The following is a 12274-nucleotide window of genomic DNA, read 5'->3' as shown; positions in this document are numbered from 1 at the left end:
ACAGTAAAAGGGTTGTGGTTCTGGTGAGTACAATGACTTGGGTGAGAACGGGATCCTTAAGAAGTCAGTCTGTCTCTCTGGCTTTCTGTGCTGTTGCTATTTGGTGCAGCTTGTGACTGGAAGCTGGGACGTGCACCAGGTTTCTGTAAGGTGTGAAGGGAAGTCTGCTAGAGGTTCCAGGCTGAAAGAGACTTTGAAACATTGTTACTCAAAACGAGTCCTAGACAAATCCATGGAGGTCTTACACGTGGTGATGGTTTTAAGTTTGGGGGCATTGAGTGTGCAAACGGAGGGACAAATGCCCCTTTAGCATCACAGGTATGTGGACATTAGCAACGGCAGGTGTAGTCTGAATCTTTCCGACTTTATAGCCCCTTTGACGCCTTCCTGTATTGGGGAGAAAGTTTCCGGAATAACTGGCCTCCAAAACCACTTGAGGGCTGCTTTCCAGTGTCTTTGCCTTAAGCTGGGGGCGGGGGAGGGGGGAAGGCGTGGGATGCTGACCCGGAGAGCTGTGGCCTGAGAGGCCCCAATGCCGAGACCTTGGGATTGGAGGGGCACGATTGGCCGAGATGCAGAGTCGAGCTGTGGAGCCAGGGAACCCGTTTGATTTAGCGACTTGCCAAGGGAGACTGTCGCAGATGCGGTGCAGTTCTATCTATAGATGACGCTGTTTCCTGACCCTGTAGATGCTGGAAGCAGCTAGAGACTTTACGGGTAGGAGCCTGAGAAATTTTTGTTTCCCTCACCTCAGCACAGAAACAGAAAGGCCTTTCTCCGGAGGAACGTTTGTGCTAAATTATGTCAGAAAATAAATGAGATGCTTATTGGCACTGAGAAGAAATTTCCCCCCTTCTCTCTCACTCTTCGCAACTATTGTTCCTTTTTTTTTTTCAACTTAAAAAATATTGTCAGAACAAGGCTCTAGAACTCGAACTCTGGGAAGTTCCAACGTGGGGAGGCGTAGTAGGCACTGAGACTTCACCCACGCCCCTCCTACCTATTCCCCCTCTAGGGAATCAGTTTACTATGGGGTCAATACCTTCTAAAGAGCGAAAACGATTAACCCTTGCAGTTCAGAGGACCCAGAGGAAGCCCATCTCCAATGCCAGTTCCTGGGAGGACCCCTTGATAGAACTTCCTGTTTAATTAAACGTGTATTAAGAGATAGAAAGATCCACACTGGAGCATCATGGTAACATCTCCAATGTGTTAAAATGCATTTTCTGGGTTTCAGAATTCCATGCACTCTCAGTGGTTTGGCATGTGTCTGGTGATTTTTTTTTTTTTAAACAAAAATCAGTGTTGGTTTCGATGTATGGTAGCTTTCTCGCTAACGTAATTTGAATAATTCAGCAAAGCCCCACTACCAGCTGTACTTCTGCATCCTCTTCCATTCTTTTCAGCATTATAATTTTGGTTAATTTTCAATTTTAGGTCCTACGTCTCTGCAATTTGTGTATGAATAACAGAATAATTTCCCTCTTTTGTTTCGCCTTTCCTGTTCCTGAATCTAAATAAAGATGGCTTTTTAGTATTAAAAGTGGAAGAAAATTACAGGTAATTATCTTTGACGGTAAAAACGCTGTAATCAGCGGGCTACATGAAAAATTACTCTAATTATGGCTGCATTTAAGAGAATGGAAAAAAACCTTCTTGTGGATAAAAACCTTAAATTGTCCCCAATGTCTGCTTCAAATTGGATGGCACTGCAGCTGGAGGCTTTGTTCAGAATTGATCCTGGGGAGCTACGAACCCAAAGTTTCACAGTAGGAAGGGGGAAAAAAGAAAAGAAAACATTTTTCCTAATGTAACAATACGAATGCTAGAAAATGACAAGACTGATCGGTTTTAAACCATTCTGAAGACTGACTGAGCGTGGAAGTTGCTCAACAAAAAAAGGAACGGGTATATTGGTAAGTAGTCTTTGCTTTGTGTCTAATTATAGTGACTGTCCTTTTGCACGACTGTATGTCGCTGTCATTATATGGAGCACTCTGAGTATCTCTATTGACTTCTGATAAATGGCTCAGTGGTTTCAAGGTTCATAATTTGAAGGATGCCCAGGTCTGTAGCCATTAATTCTCGCAGTATGGGGCTTCCTGCTTGCATGACGAAAGGACTTTTCATTTTCATTATTTCTGTGCTTTCTACAAGATCAGAAGGAAGGATGTATTTCATCCAGGATTGTGTGTTTTCCTATCTAGTTAGCTTGTAAAGGGTTGTAAACGTGAAGTAGTCATAATTGTGCATTTAGTTTCTGTTTTTTTCCCTCTGATTCTTTCCTTTTTTTGTTTCTTTAAAAAAAAAAAGCTGCTTCCAAACAAAGACAAATACAGCTGTATTATTTTGGCTGAGGAAAGGGAAAGGAGAATACTCAGTTTCAGCACTGGAAACTACTGGGTGTCTGGAGGTTAACCTGGGGTTAGATCATTCTAATGATTCTTAAAAACAGATAAATGTGTAGAAATTACAATAAAACAGAATACATAAAGGAAGTTGAGAAAACATCTATAGTTAAAGTACTTCAGACAAAGGTTAGTGCTGCGATATCTTTCCAGGCACTTGATGTTTATATATAGGGTTTCCCATATTAGGAAATAGGAATTCTTTTAAGAGTGATAGAAAATATACTGGGGGGGGGGGCGCAGAGGAAGAAGGGGGTGGTAAGACAGAGACACACAAAGAGAAATATACAGGACACTCTCAGCGTTTTGTGGCTTTTACTCCATATATGAAAGAAGACAAAAACATACAAAGTATATGTACAACTAAAATTCAACAATATATACAGAAATGTTTCTTGATATAAATGTCCCTATTAGCTTAGTGAATGCCACCAATTCACCTAGTAAAGATATCAAAGCAATAGAATGGTGATTTTGGTTGTTTCCTCTGTCTTTCCTGATTCCAGTTCAGGGTTTGGGGGTAGGGGTGGAGGGAAAGTGGTTTTGTTTTGTTTAAATCATCATTCTTGCTCATTGCATTTTGATAAAACATGCAGCATTCCTTTCGTGGCAATGTTCTAATCTTACAGCCGAATTTTCCCTTTTCTTTAGAGAAGGGCTGTTAAGTCAGGGTTTCTTTTTCTTTTCTGTCCTTTCTTTTTCTTTTCTTTTTTTTTGTCAGTCTGGGATTGTAAATAAAAATGCAGGAGCCCAAACTGCTTCTTTTTCATCATGTAATGTCTTAAGCTCATTAAACAAGTAAAAACGCTGCCATGTTTGCACAGATTCTTCTGGTGGGGGAAAATGTCTGCTTTAAAAAGTCGTTTTGATGGATACTCCCAAAGAGAAACAGAGGCTCAGAGCCTGGATCCCAAGGGGTGAGGGAAAATAGCCTTACAGTGAGAGGCTTCAGAAGCACTGGCCTAGAAACCAGTCTCTCTCTCTCTCTTTCTCCTTCTCTCTCTCTAAGATTCAAAATCAATTACTGAGGCTGCTCAAGGGAAAAGGCAGATGAGGAAAGGAATTTTAAAAAGAAAAATGGGAAGAAGGGAGGGGGGAAAAAAAAAAAAAGGAAGAGTGTGAGAGAGAGACCGAGAGGACGGGAGAAGAGAGAGAAGGGAACAAGCGCCCAGACAGTCTGGCCGCACATAAAGAGTTCTCCGGAGCCTGCTCCTTCGGCTCGGTTTGGCAGATGCAAGCAGGTCCCGGATCCTCCTTGCCTTGTTCAGACGTCTCCCTAGGGTATCTTTTGCCCTCGGATAACTCACATCATCTGTGGTCTCTGCATCGTGTCCTGGTGTGGAGAGGAGTACCAATGCGAGTAGCCTGGCATGTAGCTGTTGGGGGGCATACTGACGCCCTTGGCCGAGGCGGAAACGTCCCACACCGGAGGCAGCGCTGGGGAGCGCGGCGACAGGGCCGCGGAGCCCGGGAGAGGGTCGCTCTCGTGCGGGTTACTGCCCTGCTTCAGCAGTTTCTTAAACTTAGAGCGTTTGTTCTGAAACCATATCTTCACCTAGAAAGAAACGTAGCAGCGATCGTTAGGCCCGAAAAACATCGAACCGGAGCCTAGAGTGAAAAATTAAGACAACCCGCAAATGCGAAGCGCTCAAGACCCCGCCTTCCTCCACCTCTTCCTAGCCGCTCCCCTCTCCCCGCCACTCCACCCCACCCCACCCTACCCCCGCCGATTACTTGGTATCTTGTCCGGATACCTAAAGTCATTGTAACCCCTCAGTTAGATGGAAGTCTAGGTTTGAAACAACAGCATAAGTAAGAATAAAACTAGAATAAAGGCCAAGGAGACAGCCAGGTTCAAACTCTAAAGGAGGGTTTTTACACAGTGAATTTTTCAGATTAAAGCTAACTGGATGCACTTCCTCTAATAGTCTGGATGTGCCCTGAGCAAATGACTAAGAACAGATTAAAACCCAAATGCGTTGACTATACATACATAGGCGTACACTGCATATGCCACCCACTGTGCATGGAACACCTTTCTTCTGACATAATCCTGCAGCGATGAGGGACTGTGCCTCATTCATTCCCTACTTGGTATGTTGTTCAAATTGCGGTCATGATTGTTAGGGCAGGCACTAAAAGTCAAAGGGCTCCTGAGTATTAAATGTGAACCAGGAGTCTAGGATGGGAGCGTATGCAAGCTAACATCCCAGATCTACTTTATGTGAAGAAGGACCTTCTATGGTACAGCTTCGTTTACCTTTAAAATTACTTAGCCTTAGGAATCTGCTTTTCCAAAAGGAGTACAAGTTACTGAATAGCAGGAATCCCTTCATCTCAAATCCCAAATATTTCCAGTGGCAACATGGCGAGAGAAAGCAGGCTGAATTGAAAAGAAAGAGCTTAAGGAGCATCTGTGCTGAGACTTCAGTCTTGGTCTCAGCACACAGTCTCAGAAACCTGATGTCCCCTTGCTGAAGAGCATCCATTTCAGATGAGGCCTACACCCCATGCAGCCAAGTTAATCAACAGGGACAAAAACCTCAGGTGTCTGCAGCCTGGCTCTATGACAAGGGTCCTAATATACCTACCTAAAACCTCTTCCTGTGAAGTCTAAAATGCCCCATACGCCTTTCAAATTAGTAAGACTGGAGAACTTCAGCAACTGTACTTAACGGAGGCTTCGTTCCTCTTCATCTCCGGCTCTGCCATCATGCCCAAATTCTGTGATCCAGGGAGGTAACTTAGCCTGCACCAGCCAGTCAACCAGGATGATTTAACCAACTGAACTGAGGACAATTTTCAGACAGACTCACCTCACCCATCCTAAGATGAACAGTTTTCACCTTGGTCACTTTACCAAATCCTATTGGAACCTGTGCATGTCTGGCTAACCCATCCTTTTCACTTCATAATTCTTTCAATGTGAATGAGTTGAAATCCTCATTAAGTCCCAGGGCCCGCAAAAGGATCCTAAAGAAACACGGGTCTTATACCGCCCTCCTGGTCTGAACATCTTTTTCTCTTTCTGCTACTTGTTTGCTCTCTTTTGTGTTGTTCTACTGGAATAGGACTCGATTAAATAATGAGTTTGATCACCGAAGGACACTAGGCTGGGGTGGGGTTGCTGAGGGTCGGGGGGAGGATGTGCAAATCCAATCCAGTATTCAATACCAGGTCATTTATTCCAAACTGTGTTGCCCCAGAAAAGCGCATAACTGGAGCAAAGGCATTTGTCATTAAGCTCCTTCCATCTTTGGTTGACTAGGCCAAGAATTCCTCCTGATGAGCTCCCTGCCCGATCTGCAAGTGAGGGTCAGCATTTCAGGGCTTCTCTGGAATTACCTGTGTTTGTGTCAGTCCTAAGGAAGCTGCCAGTTCAGCTCTCTCGGGAAGGGCCAGGTACTGAGTCTGCTGAAAGCGATGGTTTAAAGCCTGGAGCTGCAGGCTGGAATAAATGGTCCGAGGCTTCCGAATCTTTTTCCCTTTTCCATTGAACCTGATTTCCCCGTTTTCAATCACTGTGGTTTTTTGTTGATCTGCAAGCAAAGGATACAGAGGAGTGATCACCCGTGAGGCTACTGCTGCAGTCTCCCCGAGCTTGGCCTGGCCTGTGCCCAGACTCTTCAAAGCCATGAACAGTTTCCTTGAAGCGTCCCCAAGCCATCCTGACCTCTCTGGGTTCCCAGGGCCCGGGTACTCCCGGCGGCTGCAAAAGCTACTTTCAGACCCTGACTCTGGCTCTAATCGTGTGCGGCGGTTGGGTGCAGCGAGCGCCCTGGGCCGAGAGGCAAACAGCCTAGCTCCGCCGCAGCGGAGGCGGCGCCGGCCGCTCCCCGGGGTGCGCGGCGCCGCGGGGCGGCTGCTCTCGCCGCCGAGGAGCAGGGCCCCCTCGGCCTGGCTTCACTGTGCCTTCAGGTGTGCTTGAGCCCCCCTGGTGATTTTGCGGCCAGTTGGCCTGATGTCACTAGCTCGAAGCCCGGTGCATCAAGATACCTCGGTGTGTTCGAAAATGAGTCTGCCGAGAGGGACCAAAACCCAAACAAAACACCACCCGAGGCTCAGATCAGCACCGCAGCGGGTTGAGCCTCACGCGGCAACTTTGTCTCCCACGAGTGCTGAGCCTCGGGCTTCACTTCCACGAACAAAGGAGTAGCCAGCAGCTATCAAAAACCCGAGGGAGGGGGCCACGGAAGGGGTGGGGGTGGGAGACACCTCAAAGTCCGCGGGAGAGAGTCCAATTCTCAGCAGCTTAACCAGAGCCGGAGGCCGTGCCAGCTTCCCCCCGGGTCACCGAAGCGCACCCGGCGCCCCACGCAAACTAGGCCACCGGCTGCCCCGATTAGGTGGTGGAGCCAAACACGCTCCCCGGTTCTAGCCCAGAAATGCCCCCGGTCCTGCCAAACGTGGGTCAAAACCCGGAGGGGACGAGAGAGGCAAAAGGGCGCACAGCCCCTGCGGGCTGCACAGCGCAGTGCGGGCCAAGTGGTCGGGCGAAGCCTGCGCCGACTCGGAGGCGCGGCCCGAGCGACGCGCCGGAGACGAGCGAGCGAGGCGGGTCGAGCCGCAGGGAAGCCTAGGGTCCGGGGCGGCGCGGAGGGGCCCGGCCGGGCGAGGCCGGCAGGCAGGCGCCAGGCAAGCGGGCGCGCACCAGGCCCGGCCGGGGGCGCGCCGGGCCGCCTGGGGGAGGGGGCCGGCGGAGGCCCGGGCATGGAGGAAGTGAGCGGGGCGGGCGGGGTGGGGGGCAGCCGGGAGGCGGGAGAAGCGAGCTGCCCCAGCGGCCTCTCACCTGTGTCGTCCCCTCGCGTCTGGGCGGCCGCGCTGCTGCCGTGGTAGGACTGGAGGTAAGGGCTGTGCTGCGAGTGGCTCACGTAGGGGTAGGCGGCGAGCGAGCGGTGGTTGTAGGAGTTGCCGCCGCCCGACGCGTAGGGCGAGCCGTGGTGGTGGTGCTGGTGGTGGTGGTGGTGCGAGCCGGCCGCCGCCGCCGCCGCCGCCGCCGAGTGCAGGCAGTGCAGGGGATAGTGCGCGCCTGCCATGGCCGGGGAGCTCTGCTGGGAGTGCGGCGGCGGCGGCGGCGGCGGCGGCGGCGGCTGCTGCGGCGGCGGCGGCGGCGGCTGCTGCTGCTGCTGCCCGAACTCCATGAAGGCGGATTTGGACGAGTCCTGGCCTTCCAAGCCGTCAGCCATCGTAGTCATGGTCATCATCAAAACTTTGGGGGCTGGAGAAAGCCTTCTCCCGGGTTTCCTCCACCCTCCCCCACTTGGCTCGCGCCGCTCTCCCCTCTGCAGCCACCTTAGCTCTTGGGATCCTTGCAAAAAAAAAAAAAAAATTAAAAATTTTTTTAAAAAAAGAGAGGGGGCGGAGGTGGTTCTCCCTCTCCCTCGCTCTTCTCTAATATATATATTTTTAATATAAAGAGATATAGTGAGCGGGGCCTTGTTAACTCAAAGGGAGGAGGAAGGGGGAGGGATGGGAGAGGAGAGGGGGGAGGGGGGACTCTGCTCTCCCCCCCTTCTTTTCCCCCCTTGGCTTTTTGGGGGCTGGTGCAGTTTAAGGCAGAGATTTTAAGGTGGATTCTGCGAAAGTTGCGCGTCTGCTTTCAGACTTGATGCAGACGCCACGAGTCGAATGGTTTGTCTCCAAAGGGCAGCGCCTCCCCATTGGTCAGTCGCCCCCTGACGTCACAGGCGCACGGCTTCCACTGGTGTGCGCGCCGATCGCCGAGTTCTTCGCCTACCTTCGGCAACTCCAATCCCTGCCCCGAGCTGCAGCCGGGGGCCGCGCGGCTCCGTGCACGGGGCCTCCGAGGAGGGAGTTGCCTCCGCCCGGCCGGCCGCCGACGCCTCCCGCCGCAGCTCGCACCCCCAAACCCGGAGCCTCCGTTCCCAGTACCGCAGCCTTGGAACTGCCTGGCAGAGGGCTGCTGTCTCGAAGTCCCTCCGCACCCTAGCAGGCTGCCTGTGCTCCGAAGCAGTGCCCTCCGCATTTAAAGCAGGGGTCCCTCCCTTGACCTCCCCACCCCCCCGCCCCCAGTTCCACTGCAGTCCCGCGGGAGCGCCCTGTCACCGTGGATTTTTCTAGACGTACTTTATTGAAACCACAAAGGGAAGAAAACCCCCACACCTGGTACCGACCCCATGGGTGGGGTGGGATGAGGGGGTAAAGAAGAAGAAAAATTAAATCCTGTTCTGGCGAGGTTCTTGCTGTTTCAGGCTGTATTTCCTATATAGTGAACAAAAAAGGGGGGAGAAATCTTCCCCCCCCCCCCAGAACGCAGCAGCTTCTTCTGAAAGCACATCGTTGGAGGACTGACAGTAATGCATTTTTTCCTATTGAAAACAGAAGCTACTGTAATGCTTTCAAATATATGCAAATGATACATGCGGTTAGTGGTTTGGCAAATCTTGATTACAATATAAACTACCCAAGTAAAAGTGCCTTCGTCCTAAATTTGTCTCTCGATTACAATTCCAATTGATTTTATTTTATTGTCAACATTGTTAATGATAAAAATAGAGTCGTTTTACAGTTATTTTTACTTTCTGGAAGGAGGCAATTAGAGTTCTAATCAGGAATACACAAAAATCTCCCATGATTAACTGCAGTACTTTGTTCAAATTGCTGCTATAAAATTCAGAACAATTTGCCTGTAATGATTATGGACTGGGTTTATTTTGGGAGGTGGAATAAAAGTGGATATAGCATAAATTATCCTCTAATTATACACCAGTGTCGCCTCAATTATCCTCTTATCAAAATGGTTGTCTAACTGCCGCATTTAGTTTCAATTCTCTCCTTTTTTTCTATAAAAAGAACTTCATACCTTGTTATTATTAATCCATTTATTATTTGCAAGGGGATTTATATCCGCACATCCAGGTGGTAGAACCACTTCTCTTTCAAAGATGGACTGGGGAAAGACATTAAGTTCGGAGCAGCCCAGGGCTGCGGATCTAGCTCTCTCCCTCTAGTCTCCAGACTGAGCAGTCAGAAGAGCCCCAGCGTGCCGCTCAGGCCCGGCCACCAGGTAGGACAGCTGGACTGGGGATCGGGCGCCGAGGAGGGCAGGCTGGGTCGTGGCTGGGTCAGGGTCCTGGGACCTCGGGGAGACTCCGGGAGTCGGCACTGCCAGTGGACCGGGGCTGGGTGGGCAAGGCATGCAGACCCCTATGGGCTCGGCGCCAACTTTTAGTCTGAGAATAGATACAAGCCCCAAGCCTTTGGCCACACCAAGAAACATACAATCTAACAACTCCGGGCCAACGTGTCTAGAGGTGGTGGGGACACTGTAGGTCTGCCTTTGGGAAAACTGCGTGAGCCTTCTTTGCACCCTACTCGCTTGAGCTCCATAGGATGGATGACTCAAGGTACCTGAGAAGTGGAGAATTTAGTGGTGCCGTTCATTCGGTAACTTCAGAAAAGGTGACTGCAGACCCGCAGCTCCAACTCACTGCGCAGACCGATCGCGGCATATGCTAATTGATTTCCCCAGCTCCCAGCCCCGGGTCTCAAGGCAGGGCTAGACTAGTTTGTCTTTCTTTTTCTTTCTTTCCTTCCTTCCTCCATCTTATCAGATGACCTGAAACTGGCTGCCCGAGAGTTTTCCAAGGTTCTCCGGGCAGCAGCGTTTAGTCGCCTCTCCCCCTCCCTGTCCTAGCCTGCCGCGCTTAACTTTTGGAGTCCTGGGAGCCGGTTCAGTAACTCTGAATTCATTTTTAAGTGGCCTGCCTGGTTCCCCTCGTTTTAACAAGAGGTTCGCTTTAACACGCGAACCCGTAACCCGATCCACGCGTTTACAAATCGACAATGAATTAAAACAACAACAAAAAAGCTTCAAGGAAAATGAAAGGTGGGCTGGGTGAGGGGGAGATGTGTGTAGCGTGTGCATCTGTGGGGGACTGCGGTGGAGAAGGGAAAGTCAGAGAAAGAGAAGGTCTTCTCTTCCCTCCCCTGGGGTGTGCACGGCGCACCCGGGCTGCGCTCCGAGCTTGTTTGTGAGGTCCTCAAAGCCAGCAGGTAGACGCGGCGGTTTTATTGCTTTATACCCTGCAGCTTGCTGTTAACACGGTGAAGGCCCCCCTGCCGGCCCCCGCCCCCGTGCATGTGCGTTTCTTTCTGGTCGCAGGTGCCCTGCCTTCCTCGCTGGCTTCCCCCGACTCTGGCAGCACCCCGGGCCGGGCGGGTTGTGGCCGGCCCCTCAAGGTCCCCTCACTGGGCACCAGATCCGGAGCATAGTAGCCTCTACTGGCAAAGGATTTCTTCTTCTTTTTCTTTTTTTTCCTGTTTGCTTAATACCCGAGAAAGCACTGGGAGGGCTGGAAATGTCTGAGTAGTAGCTACAGGGCTCTTATCCCTCCCCCATTAGAGGATAAAATCTCAACCCTGTGTCCCAGAGGAGCAAGTGTGCAGCTGCCCCGAGGTGGCAGTTTTTGCGTAAAGACCTGCTGAGCGGCCCAGAGTGGGCTCAGACAGCCCTGGGCTGGGGAACGGAACCAACGATGAGGGGACCAACCCGGCATTGTTGATAGGGGTCTCTATGCGTGCAGGGGTAGAATCTGAACTGCAGACTTGAGCACTGGGCTTTCCAGCTGGTCCTGGGAAGCGCTCGTGTGGCCCCACACAGCGTGCCAAGGTGGCCCGCGCCGAGGGGCTGCCACGTGTGGTCTCTGCCATCCGTCTCCGTGCGAGGAGTTCGGGGCTCAGTGGCTGCCCACTGTCTCTTCTCTCCAAATAAACCAGGCTAAATCCTTCGCCCAGGGTCTTGAGCGGCAGTAGTGAGCTAAGGCTTGTCACCCCTGGTTTGTTCCCGACCAGCCGGCACCTCCAGCCCATCCTCGAGAGTCAAGAACTCCCAGATTCCTCAGGCTTCCAAGCGAAGGCGCCCACTTCAGGGGCTCCAGGCTCCTGCGCCCTGCTGGCCGCCAGCCGGGTCCTGGCTCAGACCTCTTTGTCTTGCCGGCTGGGGAACCCGAGCCAACCCTGGGGGAGTGGTGGGAGGAGGAGTGCAGGTGAGGCCTAAGAAGTCTTTATCATTCAAAATAGAAGTAAAGCTGGTGATCTGGAGACCTCAGGCTCTTTTAGGGCCTATAGGAGGTGAGGGTCACATTCACTGAAAAGTTTTACGAGGCAGGGTTGGAGGCCTAAGCTGCCTTTTGCTTTCTAAGACATCGAGGTGTTGGGGCTTGTATTCCGGCTGTCAGTGTTCTTTAGAGAGGAATGCCAGCTGATTGCCAGCGCGGGACCCTGTGTGGGGGTCAGCGTGCCCAAGGCAACTGGGGGAGGAGGGTGCTCTTTGGGGGGGAAAGCCCCCTGCTGTTCTATCTATGGACCAGTGTTTGCAGCAGTACCTCGGTCAAGGAGTAGATTGGGTACCAGTGGAGGGTTTGCAGCCTCCTCAGGCTGTAGAAGTACATTCAAGCCAGGCAGGGCCTGACTGGTTTTGGTTGCTAAGTTGGGCTCAGTTATCACGTTAATTCTAAAGAAATTAGACCTGGATAAATAGCCTTTGAATTCAAAGAAATAACTGGGTATTGATTTACATGACCATGGTAAGAACCCCCTTCTCAACGGGAGACATTGGTACGGAAAAAAAAAAAAAATTCTTGCTAGTCTTTTCCCCATTCAATGTAAAATTCTGTTTTGTGTACATGTGTAGGAAAAGAGTGCTTCATATCCTGGAAACCCAGGCACCTTTCCCCCCTCTCCCAACACATACAGCTGGGAAAGTTTGAGGGGGGAACATGAGAGCTGCCCTTTTCCAAACTTCTTGGCCCAGGCCAGTGATGGTATCTTCAGGAGGAGTCAAAAGTATCAGACTAGTCAAGAAAGCACTGATTATTGTGGCATTGTTTTCTCTAGGGATAAAA

The 12274-nt window shown here is 50.9% G+C and overlaps 1 protein-coding gene across 1 annotated transcript; it reads right to left on the bottom strand.

Moving 5' to 3' along the window:
• Positions 1–2708: 2708 nt before the first annotated feature.
• DLX6 (distal-less homeobox 6) lies at positions 2709–8005 on the bottom strand. The gene is made up of 3 exons (XM_043462662.1): positions 7198–8005; positions 5754–5947; positions 2709–3963 (listed from the first exon to the last, which is right to left on the bottom strand). The coding sequence occupies exons 1-3, from the start codon at positions 7610–7612 to the stop codon at positions 3712–3714; spliced, it is 861 nt and encodes a 286-aa protein (XP_043318597.1). The 5' UTR covers positions 7613–8005; the 3' UTR covers positions 2709–3711.
• Between the last annotated feature and the right edge of the window lie 4269 nt (positions 8006–12274).

The sequence above is a fragment of the Cervus canadensis genome, chromosome 3, assembly GCF_019320065.1.
Source record: "Cervus canadensis isolate Bull #8, Minnesota chromosome 3, ASM1932006v1, whole genome shotgun sequence".
In the NCBI taxonomy this organism is placed as follows: domain Eukaryota; kingdom Metazoa; phylum Chordata; class Mammalia; order Artiodactyla; family Cervidae; genus Cervus; species Cervus canadensis.
This window is presented reverse-complemented; position numbering and strand designations above follow the sequence as displayed.

Bases quoted from the DNA above. Each gene is read 5' to 3' on its own strand.
- DLX6 (XM_043462662.1), bottom strand. From the start codon at position 7,612: ATGATGACCATGACTACGATGGCTGACGGCTTGGAAGGCCAGGACTCG. The intron at 5,948-7,197 runs GTGAGAGGCCGC...CTTTGCTTGCAG, and splicing joins GACGCGAGGGGACGACACAG to ATCAACAAAAAACCACAGTG. The intron at 3,964-5,753 runs GTAATTCCAGAG...GTTTCTTTCTAG, and splicing joins TAGGACTGACACAAACACAG to GTGAAGATATGGTTTCAGAA.